The sequence below is a fragment of the Leucoraja erinacea genome, chromosome 1, assembly GCF_028641065.1.
Source record: "Leucoraja erinacea ecotype New England chromosome 1, Leri_hhj_1, whole genome shotgun sequence".
Taxonomy (NCBI): Eukaryota; Metazoa; Chordata; class Chondrichthyes; order Rajiformes; family Rajidae; genus Leucoraja; species Leucoraja erinaceus.
Window position 1 is genome coordinate 151,343,624 of NC_073377.1, and position 17,928 is coordinate 151,361,551.

Below are 17,928 nucleotides of genomic sequence, written 5' to 3' on the forward strand. Positions count from 1 at the left end.
CGAATCAGTCAATCTACTTTTTCATCCAAGTTATTTATATTTTGGAAAAATGACTATTACCCCAGCATCAATTTCTCTGGCACATTATTGATTACACCTGTTACCCTAACCTGTCGGACAAGTCAACAATGCAGGACTTTGTCAAACCTTGCTAAAGTCTATTTAAAGCATGTTTATTACCCTACCTTCATCAATTTTAGTAGTTAGCTCCTCAAAAGAATCAGTCTGATTACTGAGACAGGACTTCCTTGCATAAACCCATATGACTCCTCTTAATTGGTCCTTGCCCATCCACGTAAATATAAATCCTTTCCCTAAGATGTTTTCCCCATAGTTTCTCGACTATTGATGCAGGGAATTTTTTCTTCCTCTAAATGTCTTACTTCTTACCTTACATTAGCGCCCTCTGATCTTAGATACTTGTTCCCTGGGGAAAGCGTTTTTGCTACCTCACATAAAAGGGTGGTGGGTGTATGGAACAAGCTGCCAGAGGAGGTAGTTGTGGCTGAGACTATCCCAACTTTTAAGAAACAGTTAGACAGGTACATGGATAGGACAGGGACATGGACCAAATGCGGGCACGTGTAGCTGGGACGTGTTGGCTGGTGTGGGCAAGTTGAGTCGAAGGGCCTGTTTCCACACTGTATCACTCTATGACTACCTGCCTTTTCTGCTCCATATCCATTGCCTGGGGCAGAGGAGAAGCGTACAAGAAGGATGGGTTACACCTGAACAGACAGGGAGGCAGGTGTGCTTGTGTTGCTCGGGAGGTTCTAAGCTAGACTGGGATGGGGTGGAATCCAATGTAGTAGTGAGGCAACTGGATGGCAATACAGAAGTCAAAAACATCGCTCAGTAGATAGAATGGGCAGAAGTACGTCAGGGTGTGTGGAAAGACGATTGGATTAAATTGCATTTATTTTAATGCCAAAGGCCTGATAGGTAGTAAGGCGAATGAACTCAGGACGTGGATAGGTACGTGCGACTAGGATGTTATAACTACCACAGCAACCTGGCTCAGTGGGGGACAGCTTAATGTTCTAGGTTACAGGGGAGGTTGTGGTGATGGGCGTAAAAGAGGAAGAGGGTGTAGCATTACTTATTAAGGAGAACATCATGGTAGTAGTCTGATATGACATTATGGAAAGAAATCGTAGCCATATGGTTGGGGCTGAATGGGGGATGATCATCTTGCTGGGATTGCACTTTAGGCTCACAATAGTCATTGGGATTTAGAGAAATAAATATTCCAGGACTTTGCAGACAGCTGTGAGAATAATAATATCATAATAGGGGATTTTAATTTTTTCCTGGCATTGGGATTGCCAAGGTGCCAATGGCTTAGTTGGGCTGGAATTTGTCAAGTGTGTTCTGGAGAGTTTTCTCAGGCAACATGTAGTGGGCCCTACAAGAGAGAGGGCAAAGCTTGACCAACTCTTAGGCAATTGTGCAGGGCAAGTGACTGATGTGTCAGAGGGAACCTCTACCACTCTATTGGCCATAGAATGGTTATGGATAATAAATACAGGCATTGTCAGCAACTCACGTTTGCAACTTACGAACGAATGGAAGAAATGTTGTTTTTGCTTCTTTATTTGTGTGCAGAGATCACAAGCCAGGTCTTCACTCTGACCAGCCCACTGCAGATCAAAAATAAGGAATACTTTGTGCATTCAAGAGGGTCTTTTCAGAGCTGATAATCTCAAAACAGTATGAAGATGTAATAAATAAATGCATTTTATGAAAGAACCAAAATGATTTTAATAAAAGTCTGGTCCAACATGTGAGTGACTTCATTTTATATTACAGAAAATAGCTTTAAAAAAAAACTATACTGAAATATTCACGTTGCATTTGAGTACTAGTCAGTTTCTTGGTACATTAAAATATATAGGTATTTAAAAGTGTCTTTGTTTTATATAATTCATATGTTCTCAGGCAGGCAAAAATAACTTCTTCAAAACCTATCAAACTTTGATTATTCTGCCTCGTCAGTGTCCAATGGCGGACATTTTTACAAAAAGTGCTCATTCCAAAATTGTTGTTCTTTAAGTACTTTGGCTGGAAGTATTTTTTTTTGTTACAGACACCTTCCCTGCCTTTTAACTATTCATTTTACTTTTCAATAACTAAAAGTAAATCTAGAATAGATTTAATATGTATAGAAATTAATACAGAAAATTGCTGTCAAGAATAAAGCATTGAGGAATAACCTCTTTTGTCAATAGTTGATGCTTCACAGGATACTAATCAATAGTGCAATTACTCATTCATAGGTAGCACCTTGAGTCCATGTGCATTAATGTAAGTAAGAAAAATAGTTGCCCTCCTTTCAATCACATCAATCAGCTTCTCGATTCCCCTGCGACCTCCCTGGCTCTCCCAGTAAAGTTGGTCAAGGAACAAGGACTGAAGAAGTCTCTCTCGGAGAAGTCCGTTCTTCAGTATGGATATGGCAGATTCCGGAAATCTGTGGAAATATCACAAAAGATCTTATGTGCTGTTCACAGCCTTCTTCCTGCACATATTATACGGAAGCAAACCATGTCATATTTTGAATGTGTAGGAAGGACCTACAGATGCTGGTTTACACCGAGAATAGATACAAAATCCTGGGGTAACTCAGCGGGTCAGGCAGCATCTCTGGAGAAAAGGAATAGACAATAGACAATAGACAATAGGTACAGGAGTAGGCCATTCGGCCCTTCAAGCCAGCACCACCATTCAATGTGATCATGGCTGATCATCCTAAATCAGTACCGCGTTCCTGCCCTGCCCATATCCCCTGACTCCACTATTTTTAAGAGTCCTCTCTCTTGAAAGCATCCAGAGAACCTGCCTCCACAGAATCCAGAGAATTCCACAGACTCGCCACTCACCAAAAAGTGTTTCCTCTCCATTCTAAATGGCTTACTCATTCTTAAACTGTGGCCCCTGGTTCTGGACTCCCCCAACATCGGGAACATGTTTCCTGCCTCTAGCATGTCCAAGCCCTTAACAATCTTATGTTTCAATGAGATTCTCTCTCATCCTTCTAAACTCCAAAGTGTACAAGCCCAGCTGCTCCATTCTCTCAGCATATGACAGTCCCGCCATCCCAGGAATTAACCTTATAAACCTACGCTGCACTCCCTCAATAGCAAGAATGTCATTCCTCAAATTAGGGCACCAAAACTGCACACAATACTCCAGGTGTGGTCTCACTAGGGCCCTATACAACTGCAGAAGGAATAGGTGACGTTTAGGGTCAAGACTCTTCTTCAGACTCATTCATGTGCATTAATGTAAGTAAGAGAAACAGTTGCCCTCTTTATAAGACAAGCTCAGTTTGCCACCTAGATTTCCATGATCATGTTTCCAAGCTGCATAAATTCTTTCGTTGGGAGTTTGCCACATCTTGGCACTGCATCTTTAGTGTCCTCCTCACTGTTCACCAAGCCAAATTATCCAAATCTGTTGTTTGCACCCAACTCTGTCTGTCCTGCCATCGCCATAGCTAACTGGATGACCAGCCTCCAACAAATTACATTGAAAATTCTTGGCTGAGAGATGAAGCTTTGATCGTGCTAACCCAATGATCCAATGAATGATCCAAAGACCAATTTTACTCAAAATTTTTCTTTTTGTACTCCCCAAAATCATTTATTTATAGCTGAATTTAAATCTTTCTTTGAAGCTGGGCAACTTTTAGAATATAATTCTTGCAAGAATTTTTGCATTAGATAATTTACTGTAGCATGGATAAGGCACTGCAGATTACATTTAATTAAGATAGATATAACGTGTTGCATCTAAGACAAACCAGGGTAGTAAAGCAGAGTAATGCAGAACAGAGAGTCCAAGGGTACAGGTGCATGGTTCCATGAAAGTGTGACTCAAGTGGAAAGGGTGATGAAGAAGGCGTTAGGCACGCTCGTCCACAACAATTGAGATATTGAGTACAGGAGTTGGAACATGGAGATACAAGGAACTGCAGCAAAGCACAACGCGCTGGAGTAACTCAACAGGTCGGGCAGCATCTGTGGAAGGAAAGGATAGGTGAGGTTTGGGGTCAGGACCCTTCTTCAGATTGATTGTAGTAGAAGAGAGAATGCTGAATAAGGGAGATGAGGGTGGGTCAAAGCCAAGTAAGTGTGTCTGAAGAAGGGTCCCAACTCGAAATGTCACCTATGTTCTGCAGGGATGCCACCTAACCCGCTGAGTTACTCCAGCATTTTGTGTCTTTTTATCCTGTTAAATAGTATATGGATATAGGGACATTATATTAAAGTTGGGCAAGACTTTGGTAAAGACACATATGGAGTATTGTCCCAGTTATGGGAAATATGTCATTAAACTGGAAAGGGCGCAAAAAAAACTTTATGAGGATGTTCTCAGATCAGAAGAGGCTGGGTCGACTGGGTCTTTTTTCCCCGGAGTTTCGGTGGCTGAGTGGTGATCTTATTGAGATTTATAAAATCATCAGGTGCACATATCCTCCGGCAGCTCACTCCATACACCTACCACCCTTTGTGTGAAAAAGTTTCCCCTCCGGTTCCTATTAAACCTTTCCTCCCTCACAGTAAACCTAAGCCTCTGGTTCTCGATTCCCCTACTCGGGGCAAAAAGAAACACTGTGCGTCTACCCGATCTATCCCTCTCATGATTTTGTACACCTCTATAAGATCACCGTTCATCCTCCTGTGCTCCAAGGAATAGAATCCTAGTCTGCTCAACCTCTCCCTATAGCTCAGACCCTCAAGCCCTGGCAACCTCCTTGTAAATCCTCTCTGAACCCTTTCCAGCTTGACAACATCTTTCCTATAACATGGTGCCCAAAACTGAACACAATACTCTAAATGCGGCCTCACCATTGTCTTATACAACTGCAAGATGACCTCCCAACTTCTATACTCAATGCTCTGACCCAACTTCTATAGCCAATGTGCCAAATGCTTTTTGACCACCTTATTTACCTGTGATGCCATTTTCAATGAACTGTGTACCTGTACTCCTTGATCCGTCTGCTCTACAACACTAGCCAGAGCCCTACCATTCACTGTGTAGGTTCTGCCCATGTTAGTGCTCCCAAAATGCAACACCTCACATTTCTCTGTATTAACTTCCATCAACCATTCCTCAGCCTACCTCCAAAACCGGTCAAGATCCTGCTGCAATTTTTTGATAACCATCTTCACTCCCTGCAATACCACCGACTTTTGTGTCGTCTGCAAACTTGCTAACCATGCCCTGTATGTTCTCATCCAAATCATTAATGTAGATGACAAACTGCTGAGGCACACCATTACTGACAGGCCACCAGTCTGAAAAGCAACCTTCCACCATCACCCTCTGCTTCCTTCCATGAAGCCAATTTTCTATCCATTCAGCTATCTCTCCTTGAATCCCTTGGGATCGAAACTTCCAGAGCAGCCTACAATGCGGAATCGTGTCAAATGTCATACTAAAATCTATGTCTACATCTCTGCCGTCGTTGACCTTTCTGGTCACATCCTTGAAAAACTCAATCAGATTCATGAGACACGCCTCCCACGTACAAAACCATGTTGACTCACCTGAATCAGCACAGTCCACAAAAGTGCATGTATATCCTATCCCTCAGAAAACTTTCCAATCACAGATCTTTAGCTCACTGACCTGTAGTTCCCAGCCTTTTCTTTGTAGCCATTCTTGAATAGAGGCCCAACATTTGCCTCCCTCCAGTCTTCCAGCATCTCGCCTATATTTAAAGACGACTCATAAATTTTCCAGAGGGCTCCTGCAAATTCCTATCTAGCTTCCCAAAGTGGCCTTGGTTATATCTAATGAGGCTCAGGAGATTTGTCTATCTTCATACGCACAGAGACTTCAGCATCTGTGTCCGTAACACTGACTGCTCTCAAGACACTTCCAGTGACTCCCACGAGATCCTCTGTCCGCCTGTCTCTCTCCACTGTAAAAATCTGGTAACAGTCAAACTCTGCAGCATGACCCTGGGAATCATGATTCTGTGGCTGAATTCTCCTGATATTTAGCACTTTTAGGAGCCTACATACTGTATTCAAATTGCAAAAATAGTTTATCCTAATTGCTATGGAAGATTTATATATTTCATAACCATCTGGGCTATTGCATGCGAGCAAAAAATCGCATCTCATGGACAATCTGCCGATTTCACAGTGCTCAATGGGTAATTTTATTTAGAGCATGGACCTGAACACATTCCATTTTGCATTATTTCTTTCCCAGGAGAGCACATAACTTGGCTTGGATGAGATACATTGAATATATAATGTCATGCCCAAATGGCCAAGTATCATTTTGAAATATTGAATTTGGAACAGAATTCTCCTGCTGTGCTATTTACTATTTCCCTTCCCTGTAGCCATTAACTATCTTCATTTAACCCTTTGTACTTTGCTTGATTGTATTTGTGTTTAGTGCAGCACACCCACATTATAACGGGCCATTGGGGGGAGGGGGCAAATGGTGTCCGTTATTTCCAATTGTCTGCTTTAACCAAGTAAGATATTATCATTGGATGTAGTTAAAGAACTGCAGATGATGGTTAATATATAAAAGGCCACAAACTGATAGAGTAACTTAGTGTGCCAGGCAGCATCGCTGGAGAACATGGATTGGTGATGTCAGGACCCTTCCTCAGAATGATTGAGTCGGCTGAGTGACTACAGCGTGTGCGGACATGGCATCGAAGGACGAGAAGCCAAAGCAAAGAAGTCAAAGCCAAAGAGCCGAATGGAAACAAAGCTGAAATGCCAAATAATTGAAAGCATTCGAAGCCGAAAAGCCAACTAACCAAAAGGCTGCATCGGCTAAAAGCAAACTCACCAAATGGCCGCTCTGCCGAAACGCCACCTAACTGAAAGGCTGCGTCGCCTACAAGCCAACTAACCGAATGCCACTCTACCCGAAAAGACAAATAATGGCTTGTGTGGGAAAATGACCCCCACCCTCCCGTCTCCACCGGCCAGTGATGTAGTGGACGCGGGGGTCTGGAACAATTGCTAACAAGTCCTGCCCCCCAGCGACGTCATGTCCGTTATTTGACTTTTTGGCATTCGGTTAGTTGGCTTGTAGGTGACACATCCTTTCGGGTTAGGCGGCGTTTTCGGCAGAGCAGCCATTCGGTGAGTTTGCTTTGAGGTGATGCAGCCTTTCAGTTAGTTGGTTTTTGGGCGTCCTGCCCTTTCTGTTCATTGGCGTTTCTGCCTCGTATGCTTTAGGTTATTTGGCGTTTCGGCTTTGTTTCCATTCGGCTATTTGGCTTCAACTTCTTTGCTTCGGCTTCTCGTCCTTCGGCACCACGTCTGGGTACCGACTGCAGCACTTTGTGTAATATGCCCATAATGTGTAGAATGCAAAACTGGGATAACGTGGAACTAGTGTGCGAGTGATCAATTGTCGGCGTGGACTCGGTGGGCCAAACGACCTGTTTTCACGCTGTATCTAAACTAAATCTTATCAGATCTCTTTCCAACATTGGAAGCCAACAGCTGCATCCTGCAGTAATTTGGGGCAGCTCTGCAAAGGGAATATGATTTTTTTTTTCTCGGCTCTACAACTCACAGAAGGCTACTGCAGGAAACCACGTGTCCTCAATTGCTGAGAGAATTCAGGTGGTAAATTTAGATTTGGTTAATTGATTAATCTGAAATTTTAAATGGTCGTGGTGACTTTCAAGTTCCCGCAATATCAAATCACAGGTGTTCTTCAGGAAAGGAGGACCTAACATGGGACTTAAACCAACAGTAATGCTCTGTCAATAGCCTTGCTAAATTCTAACAGCCATTTCAGTGGCACTGACTAAAATATAATGAAAATTAAAAGTAAACCAAAAATTGCTGAAGAAACAAAAGAACTGCAGATGCTGATTAATACACACAATGATACAAAGTACTGGAGTAACTCAACAGGTCAGGCACATCCCTGGAGAACATGGATAGGTGACATTTTGAGTTGAGACCCTTCTTCAGACTGATGGCTATGCAATAATATTTGTCTTTTACTTCTCCTTTTAATACCTTCAATCAGATGGGATTTCTTTGTCAAGAATCAAATCTGCTAGACTGAATGAAAATGAAACACTTGATCATACTTGTGCATTTTATGTTTCCATCTCCTCATTACTTTTGTGTTTTGCTCCATGGATGGTAAGCTAAAAATAAAGAAGTGAAGAGAGATACTCTTCATGGCTTGGCTCATAACAGTATCACTATAGTGTGTATATTGGGTCTCAACATAGCATATAATCCTGCTGTAGTTTTAATATCCCATTCTAAATAGATACTCACTCAGTTATTCCTTGCAATACTTTAAAATTTAAGTTGTCTTCATTTCTGTCAAAGAAGCCCTTATTGTCTATGAAGACCAAATGCCGTGGATCACGGTCTCTGTACAAAATGTGAAACAAGCTGATGTTGTCCTGATTGTCACATTTCATTTTCAGGCCGTTTTGAGCACAAGTATCTTCCTTTCTAGGTCGAAATCCGCAGCAATTTCTGTCAAGTCTATTATAAACCTGAAAGAGAAAGCTTCCCTGAGATTATGTTGAAAATAAAATAATATCAACTGTAAATGCAGAACAAAAAACAAAAACAAACAGAAGACAGGAGGAACTGCAGTCTTGTGCAAAAAAAATACAAGGCGCTGGAGTAACTCAACGGGTCAGGCAGCATCTGTGGAGAGAATGGACAAACAAAATTGCAATCTGGACCCTTCTTCAGACTGTTTGCAGGGAAAGGAGAAAGCTGGAAGAGAGGAGGGCATGGGACAAAACTAGGCAAGTAACAGGTGGATACAGATGAGTGGGGGTGATTGGCAGACGGGTGGGCAAAGGCCAGATGGGGCAAAGGCAAAAGGAAACAAAATCCTAAGAAGAGAAGAGAGGCCAGAAGAAGAGATGTACAAGGAGACCATGGAAGAGCACAGGGGGCAGAATAATATGAGGAATGGGTGCACATCTTAGAAAGGCACAGGGAAGAGAGGGGGGTTAAAGAGGGAAGGGGGATTGTTCGTTCCCTAAAATTGGAGAATTCAATCTTCATACCATTGAGTTGTAAGTTATCCAAGCAGAATATGTGACGCCGTTACTCCAGTTTGTGTGTGACTTCACTCTGGCAATGAATGAGACCCAGAACAGGAAGGATGGTATGGTAACAGGAAGGGGAGTTAAAAACGTTAGCAACTGGTAGATCTTGGCACGCTGATCACAAGTGGTACGTAAATGATCGCCTGGTCTAAATTTGGTCACAGCAATATAAAGGAGATCACATCTGGAGTACCAAATGCAGTAGATAAATGCAGCTCATAAGCTGAGATATAGTCCCAATTACCCAACCTACCTCATTGTAGTCCTTGCACTTTTTTTAACCAGCACTTTTTCTATAATTTTAACAATATAATGCTGAACACCATGTTGTACACTCATGTATTTTTTCTCTTTGCACGACCTGTTGTACTTGTGTATAGGTTGATCATACTCATATATAATATGCATGCAAATAAAGCACACAAACAAATTTTCACTGTATTTGTGTACACATGACAGTAATAAACTAATACCAATTATTTAAAAACAATAGCCAGCATTGGGATTCATCACAAATGGCAGATTAACACATTTTAAATATTATCTTCTGGACATTGCTTATAGTACCTCCAGTGGTTGGAGCATCACTGAAGGAACAGTATTTTAATGCACCTTCAATATCTGTAAAGTAAAGCATTCTCTATATAAAAGGTTTTTAAAACCATGGCAAACCAGATACAAGTGATGGCACCACAAATATATCTGAGGAAAATCATGTGGACATTTAATAAAAGATAATTGGCATTTATAACTCATTTCCAATAAAGATATTTAATCTACAAAGATCCTAGAGGAGCTCCTCTAATATCTTTGACCGTGACCACCCATTGCACATTGATTTCAGATCTTGAATGCTTTACAGTAATATTCAACGTGTACTTTGAACACTCAATTTTATACTTAATTTTTGAAATTATTGTATCGTTTGGAGAATGAAATAGTTGCCAACATTTTGTAATGTTGAACTTGAAGATCTTATTTTCATAAACCTTTAGATCAACAATGTATTGCTGCTGAAAGCTGAAAATAGGCATGGTTGATACTGGCTGTAATTGACAAACACTGACTGTTAAGATACCAACAGGAGTCAACATCATGCCTCTTAAACAAAGGAAGAGAGAAAATTATAGACTCTGATGATATTGATACTATTGGATTCCCTGTTAATTTACAAAGATTACATGAGTGGAAACAAATACTGCATTTTACTTCGGAGTCACGTGAGTGACTACGTGAAGAACCCGTCCAGCACGCATGCGCGACATGAGCGTTCACGCAGATGCAACAGCGACGAACGAGAGTACGGGCGCTCCCGCTACAAGCCTGAAGGAACGGACTGTTATGTAAGTTCTTACCCACAGGTTCGATTTTACAACTTTGCTCCTCTTTGTTGCTCCAGGGGAAACTGGAGAGAGCAAAGCAGAACAGAGGGAAGCGGCCCCCGTTCGACTCCAGGGAAGGAGCATTCCGTCAGTGGAAGGGGGAGAGGTGGCACCTGGACTGCACACGCTGCGATCCACAGTCAGGGTACTGAGCCGATGTCCAGTCCGCTAACAGCTGTCTGACCAACAGCAGCGGACTGGAGGGAAACTCAAAAACCGGCCGGTAACCCCTGCATACTCCCGACAAAGAGACTCGCCGCCCGAGAACCGCAGAAATGCCGCCTGAAAACGGCAGGCAGCCTCTAGAGCAAAGTCAGCAACCAAACCTCGGGCTGGAGACAGACACGGAAGATGGAACCGGCACTTCAAACTACCGCCCGAGAGCAAGTAAGTGTCTGTTCTCCAAGCCTAGAGTAAGGTCATGGAGTAAAAAACTCCAGCGAGACTTGCCTCGGGAGCTGGGGCAAGCTCGCCAAAGGAGCATAACACTCCCGCTCCAGTGCTATAGCACTGGCCATCTCCCTTATCGAGGGATCGATGGCGACCAGGGCTGGGCTAGTCAAGAAGAGGGGTCACTGGCTGAACAACATCGGGAGTATGCTTGAGGTACAGGATCAGGAAGAGCTGCTGGGTGTGGCCGCTACGTGGCTACACCACGAGCGAGATGGCCTTTTCAGTCTAAACTGACAGCCAGCTTACTACCTGGTTTTTCAAAAAAAAAAAAAAAAACCTCTCCAAGACAGGTAGTCATGAGGCGTTGGATTTTATCACGCCTCCCCAAAATTGCATTTACTCAAAGTGCCCACCATTATTGGGGGGTACATTGAGCAGGGCATTTAAATACCCAAATATCTTAAATTGCATTTGATACCCCTGACGTCGGCTATCATTTTCGCATGCTCATTCCATAGGGGCAGAGTAGTATGGCAAAACACCTGACCCTACTGTTCACAGTATGCACCGCACCTTCTCGAAGGAAGTCATAAAACCTGCCCTCAACCTAATAAATTCACAGGACTGTGAGAACGCCGACTTCACAACCACAGATCCTGCTATCTGGCAAAGTTACCAAACCAAGCCTAAAAAACTGGACAAAGTGTCCAAGATATTCGGCATCATGAGGGCAGGGCCTAGAATGAGCAAACCACACAAAACCAGACAGCAGTACCTCTACGCGTCCACCAGTAGGCGTCTACTTAATGGTACTGGTGAAAGTTCGGGACCCGCATGCCAGCCCCCTTAAGCCTTTTCAGGCCAGGGTCCAGAGTGGGCCCCATGGAAAATGCGCCACCCCCCAACATCACCTACAGACAAGGAACCAGAAACCGAAGAAATGAACACACCACTAAACAACAGTGAAGGCAGATTAATATGGTTCCTACCATCACATAAAAGGTGAAGGGTTTGTACTAACAGGGTGGGGGGGGGTCACACCTGGGTTGGAAGCATGAAGAACTATCACACTTGGTAGTTATATACCAAAAGTATTCAAGGATAAAAATTGAATTAAGAAACTTGCCACCAGTTCAGCATGCACCCCAAAGGGGTCTACCCTCCCACTAAAAAAGAACATGAGGGACTAGCTAACTGGAGAAGATATACAAAGGGGTCATAAAGAAGTCTAATGTGAACCTTTGGTACCAAAAAACCCAAAGATGATGAATGTAGCACCATCATTGACTTAACCACTTGAGTATTTTCACCAGGTATACACACTTTATGGAAACTTGTAACTGCTAACCGTAGATTTCCTAGGATACTTTATGGTAGACATCGACTTAAAAGATGCATACTATTCAGTAACCATTCATAAAAGATCTTCTGAGATACCACAATTTACCTGGATGGGGTAACTATGGCAGTATAAATTATTAACAATGGCTAATATGAGCCAAAACTGTTTTCCAAGATATTTAAACCAGCCTTGACACTATTAAGGAACATATCATTATGGCATGTCTCTATGATATTAACAACAGACAAATCCATGGAAATAACTAAATAAGCAGCATTAGCTACTAAAACTTATTTAGCCTGGGCTCTGTCATACAATCCAGATAAATCTACGTTGACACCATGCACAACTATGGACTATCTGGTATTCAGTTAACTCTATCCACTTATCCATAACATTGCCATAAGGAGAGTCAGCGTATGGCACAACCTGTCACAATTAATGGTAACAATCAACCAACCATTCAACAAAGTGGCAAGAGTAATTGGGAATTAGTAGCAGCATTACCAGCTACTTAACTTGAACCTTTCCATTAGAGCTAAGGTGCTAGTGTTTAAACAAAATAACCCATACCCAGAAAATGGTGGCAAATGGACTAATCTAGAGTCGTCATCACTATAGACACTGGGCATAAAACCTAGTTGGAAATATTGAGTACGTTCTATTGGTAAAAGCATATTGTTCAGTAGTGCACGATTTTGCATGTTCGTTTATAAATTAACAACATCACAGTGGTGGCATATACCAAACCACTTGAGCGGAATAAAATCGATATCATGTGACAATTTATTTAACAATTGGAAACCGTATGTCGTCAAACATATTTGACCATCAGCAACTTACCTACCAGGTGAGCTAAATACTGTAAACAGACATATTAAACCAAAGTGTTTGCTGAAATTACAAAGCAATATGGAACACCAGATATCGATTTCCTTGTATTCCAATTGAATCACCACATACCGATGTATGTCACATGAAACCAAACTTTGAGGCAGTGGCAATGGATACATTCCCACTGAACTGGGGGGGGGGAATCTAATCTCTATGTTCTCCCCTTTTCTACCTCATCAGTCAGGTACTACAGCCTCATCAGTCGGGTACTACGCAAAATACAGATGGACTCTGCTTCAGGTATTTTAATAGTACCCCGACTAAACCTCCACAGTCATGGTTCCCAGTGGTCCTCGACATGGTCATTAAAACCCTAATGATTTTCCCAGTAGCCCAGACTTATCAACTCACCCAGTTTCAGGCATAAGCCACCCATGCCACGATAAATTAAACTACTGGGTTGCAGATTTGAAAAAAACACTGCATGGCCTGGGTTGCAGAATTGGGAAGACCACTGCTGGGCCTGGATTGTCAGACAGTACTATCGACACGATGACAGCATCCCATCGCATATCGACAAGGGAACATACTTGGCGAACATCAAGAAGTGGGAAGATACTGTTCAAATACAGGAACTACACATTCAACTACAACAAAACCTGTACTGGAGTTCCTGGCAGGTCTTCACCACAATGAAGGACTCAGCTACAGCACCATTAATACAGCCAGAAGTGCTCTGTCAGCCTACTTAACTCAGGCACCAGGACAACAGGCCATAGGGTACCACCCACTGGTGATCAAATTCAGGAGAGGCATATTCAAATCTAATCCCCCAGACCTAGGTACACCCAAATCTGGGATGTCAGTGTGGTCCTGACGTACCTTAGGGGATGGTCACCTGTCAGGTCCCTCACCCTGGAACAACCTACCCTGAAGACGGTCATGCTGATGGCCTTGTCCCAGCACAAAGAGTCCAGTTCCTCCATCTACTACGATTGGACAATATGGTTATAACACCAGACCGTCACATTTACCATTCAGGGGCTTGTCAAACAGAGCAGACCAGGAACATCAGGTCCAGTCATGGAATTCCGGGCATACCCACCTGCCCACGGTTATGTGTCATGACCCACTTATTGAACTACATTGACACAATAAGAAATCCCCGAGGGAGAGAAAAAGCCTTATGGGTCAGCCACAAGAAACCTCATGGTCGGGTGACAAGCCAAACTATCTCAAGTGGCCCAAGCAGGTACTGGGAGTTGCTGGAGTAAATACTAACGTGTATAAATCTTACTCCACCAGGGCAGCATCCACATCGGTGACTAAGAGGATGGATGTGCCTATGGACCACATCCTGGCTACAGCGGGGTGGTCTAGGGAGTATACGTTCCAAACTTTTATAATAAGCTGCTGGCAGAACCTGTATCGTTTGCAGAAAAAGTATTAGACTCTGCAAATATATAATTTAAGCCCGGGGGAGCATTTTGGTCTTGTTAATAACACCATTATTGTTTTACAAACAGATTCATGATTGATTACGATAACATACTTCCTCCCTCAAATGACTTAGACAGCGAGTGAAGTATGAACTGTTACATGGTTTGAAATCACAGAGCTTTAAAATCTTCACGTAGTCACTCACGTGACTCCGAAGTAAAATAGTAAGATTAAACGAGAATTTACCAGTTTGAAGTTTCATCTGTATTTTATGAGGAGTTACGATGAGGGATTACGTGCCCTCCGCTCCCACCCTCAATTATAGAGATCAACTGGTATTTTTAGTTCTCCTTTTCTTTACTATGTTTATTTCAATTATTGTGTTTCCTGTGATTCCACACCACTGCTTTGAAGTATACCACGCATGCGTGCTGGACGGGTTCTTCACGTAATCCCTCATCGTAACTCCTCATAAACTACAGAACAAACTTCAAACTGGTAAGTTCTCGTTTAATCCTACTATTTTATATTATGTCTCCTTTAGCCGTGAACCAACTTGGCATCACTGAAAAATACTTCCCAGTGTTCCATGACAAGACCATGAAGAACACGGCTCAGTTGCCATATTTCATTCGTCATCTCTTGGTGAAAGAAGAGATTGATGATGAAATCACTTCAATGGTGCCATTATGGCATTTGGCAACATGAAGTAAGCAATGTTAAAGGATTGTTTTAGTCTCCTCAACATGCAATTAACCTTGGGGGGGATCTATTTATCTCATTCCCTAAAATGAATCATACTTCCTCTAATTCCAATACCATTGATTCCTTCTTAATTCCCTTAAGAATGTGGCACGATATATTTCATGTACGAGTGCATATATGTGAAGACTCGCCAAATTCAAACGTAATTCTGCTCATAGAGATATAGTGTACTTATCTATTAACCAGCAGCCGTCTGTTTAATTCACTTTTTTTTGCAGTTTTAGTGAGTCCTGTGCCTTGTCTGTTGGAGAAATTACTTTTTAATGTGGGGGGTAGGGGGTAACAACATGTCTAGGTCCCTGCCTGGTTGGTGGGGCAGCTTTTTCTCCAGGCTGCCCCGTCGACCCATCCTCGTGGCCTACCAGCAGGCGTGGAGCGCCGTTTCCTGGCGGGGACCGCCCAGCACCTCGGCTTCGGTGGCAGCACAGCGCTGGAGCGCTATCGCGGAGCGGAGCGGGCGATGCCTTGCCTGGGTCGCCACGCTGGATCGACGCGCTGGAGCTCCGGTGAGCTGTGGCCGCCGAGATCAACACCTCCGGGTTGCCGGTCTGCGGAGCGGAGCGAGCGGCGCCCGACTCTAACATCGGGAGCCTGGGAGCTCCAAACCGGCGCGGCCTTGTCGGCTTCGGAAGCCGCGGTCCCCAGTTAGGAAGCGGCCGTTCCAGGTGGCCCAGCCGCTGAGAGGACTCTCCCGACGCCGGGGCAACACCACTCGGCCAGAACGGCCAGGAACATCGGGCCTCCGTAGAGGCAATAGCAGTGGCCCCAATAGGCCTGACTTTGGGAGAATTGGAGATGGGACATTGTGCCTTCCCCCACAGTGGTAACCATTGTGGGGGGATGATTTTTTTGTGTGTAAGTTAATATGTTAGTCTGTGTCCAAGATGGCTGTTGGAAGGGAGAGTGTACGCTGGCGCGCTTTAGCTGCCGCTGCTCTCTCTTCACATTGTGTTTTTGATTTTTTTGTCTTTGGAGCGATTTCTGTCTTTGATTTGTGTATTGGTGATGTCCTTATTATTTATTTTACTCCGACTATATGTTTTTTCTCTCTTGTTAATTTCTGTAAGGTGTCCTTGAGACTTTGAAAGGCGCCCGCAAATAAAATTTATTGTTATTATTATTATTATTATTGGGCTTGTCTATAGTATGATTTTACTGGATTGTATACAAAACAAATCATTTCACTGTACCTAGGTACAAGTTTCATCATCATCATATGTCACATTTGACAACATTACCTCTACATCACGATGGCCACCTTCATCCCATGGTGTGTTGTTACCCACTGCTAGACCCATCCCTCCTGAAAAACCCACCCCTGTACATCATCTGATAACCCCACTTAAATCACCTCCTCCACTTCCATAGGCAGTAATGGCGGTGCTGGCTTTGAAGGGCCGTAAGCAGGAAACATGTTCCTGATGTTGGGGAAGTCCAGAACCAGGGGCCGGCTGTTCAGAACTGAGACGAGGAAACACTTCTTCACACCGAGAGTTGTGAGTCTGTGGAATTCTCTGCCTCAGAGGGCGGTGGAGGCCGGTTCTCTGGAAACTTTCAAGAGAGAGCTAGATAGGGCTCTTGAAGAAAGCAGAGTCAGGGGATATGAGGAGAAGGCAGGAACAGAGAACTGATTATGGATGATCAGCCATGATCCCATTGAATGGCGGTGCTGGCTTGAAGGGCCATATGGCCTACTCCTGTACTTATTGTCTATTGTCCATTGTCTATTGTCTATTGAAATCAACTGGCATGACCCTCATTTAATTGCAGATCACTTGATGGGGCTCTTCACCCATTCATTGTGTCCCTAGCCATCAATTGAAGTTTCCGACCCACTAATAACCCCATTCAAGGCCTATTGCAGACTCTAAATCACCTTCACTCCACCCCTAACCAGTGATCACAGGCCTCAATGCCGTACAACAAGCAGCCAACACTCACCTTACACCTCCTTGCAACGAGGCCAAGGAGGAATCTATTTCCTTAGATTTCAACAGTGGAACAAAGTATATTAAACAATGATCAGGTTGCACAAATACTTGGGGGGCCTTACACTGCAAAATTATATTATGCATATAATGTGTAGCGGAACAACAGGATACAAGGGGATATGGTGGTGGAATGAGTGTGTACAGGCTGAATGACCTCTTTCTATGGAAATATGGAAAACATGTGATCCAGAAATTGACCTTGCACGTTGAACGTGTGCAGATACTTTTTTGAGGAATAATATAATTTACCCGGTTCATTAAAAAATTAACCAGGGAAGACATAGGCACATGGGTGAAATTATCACTGACAAACATCAAATATAAACATTGGCCTTTCTGGATGGAGCAGTAACCCTACATAACATTAAAAAATACACAGAATAACACTAGCCAATTGTATCTTACCTGCAGTAGAAAATCAAAAAGAGCTAGTTTGCACCATTCATAGTGGTGAATATCCGTACACCTCCAATCTGGCTTAGGAACCTTGCCGTGGACCCAACACTTCCATTTTAGTAATTTCTGGTAGGACATCCAATCCAATTTGACTGTAGACTGCGTGTCATTGTCGGCCATTTGCAAGGAATCATCCCAGAGGATGACAGGACGAGGTAAGCCGTCTGTTGAAAAAGAGCAAAAAGGTCACCTGATTTGATTTTCAGAAATATGCAACAAAATCAGTTCTGACTATGG

General features: G+C 43.2%; 1 protein-coding gene across 1 annotated transcript in view; it reads right to left on the minus strand.

Annotated features, from left to right (window-relative positions):
* Positions 1-1,736: 1,736 nt before the first annotated feature.
* Positions 1,737-17,928, minus strand: part of gask1b (golgi associated kinase 1B) — a 54,559-nt gene continuing 38,367 nt past the window's right edge. The window contains exons 2-4 of the mRNA XM_055645808.1: positions 17,641-17,855; positions 8,292-8,518; positions 1,737-2,470 (exon numbers count right to left, since the gene is read on the minus strand). Coding sequence (XP_055501783.1) covers positions 2,263-2,470; positions 8,292-8,518; positions 17,641-17,855 — 650 coding nt within the window. The 3' untranslated portion in view covers positions 1,737-2,262. The remainder of the gene's footprint in view (positions 2,471-8,291; positions 8,519-17,640; positions 17,856-17,928) is intronic.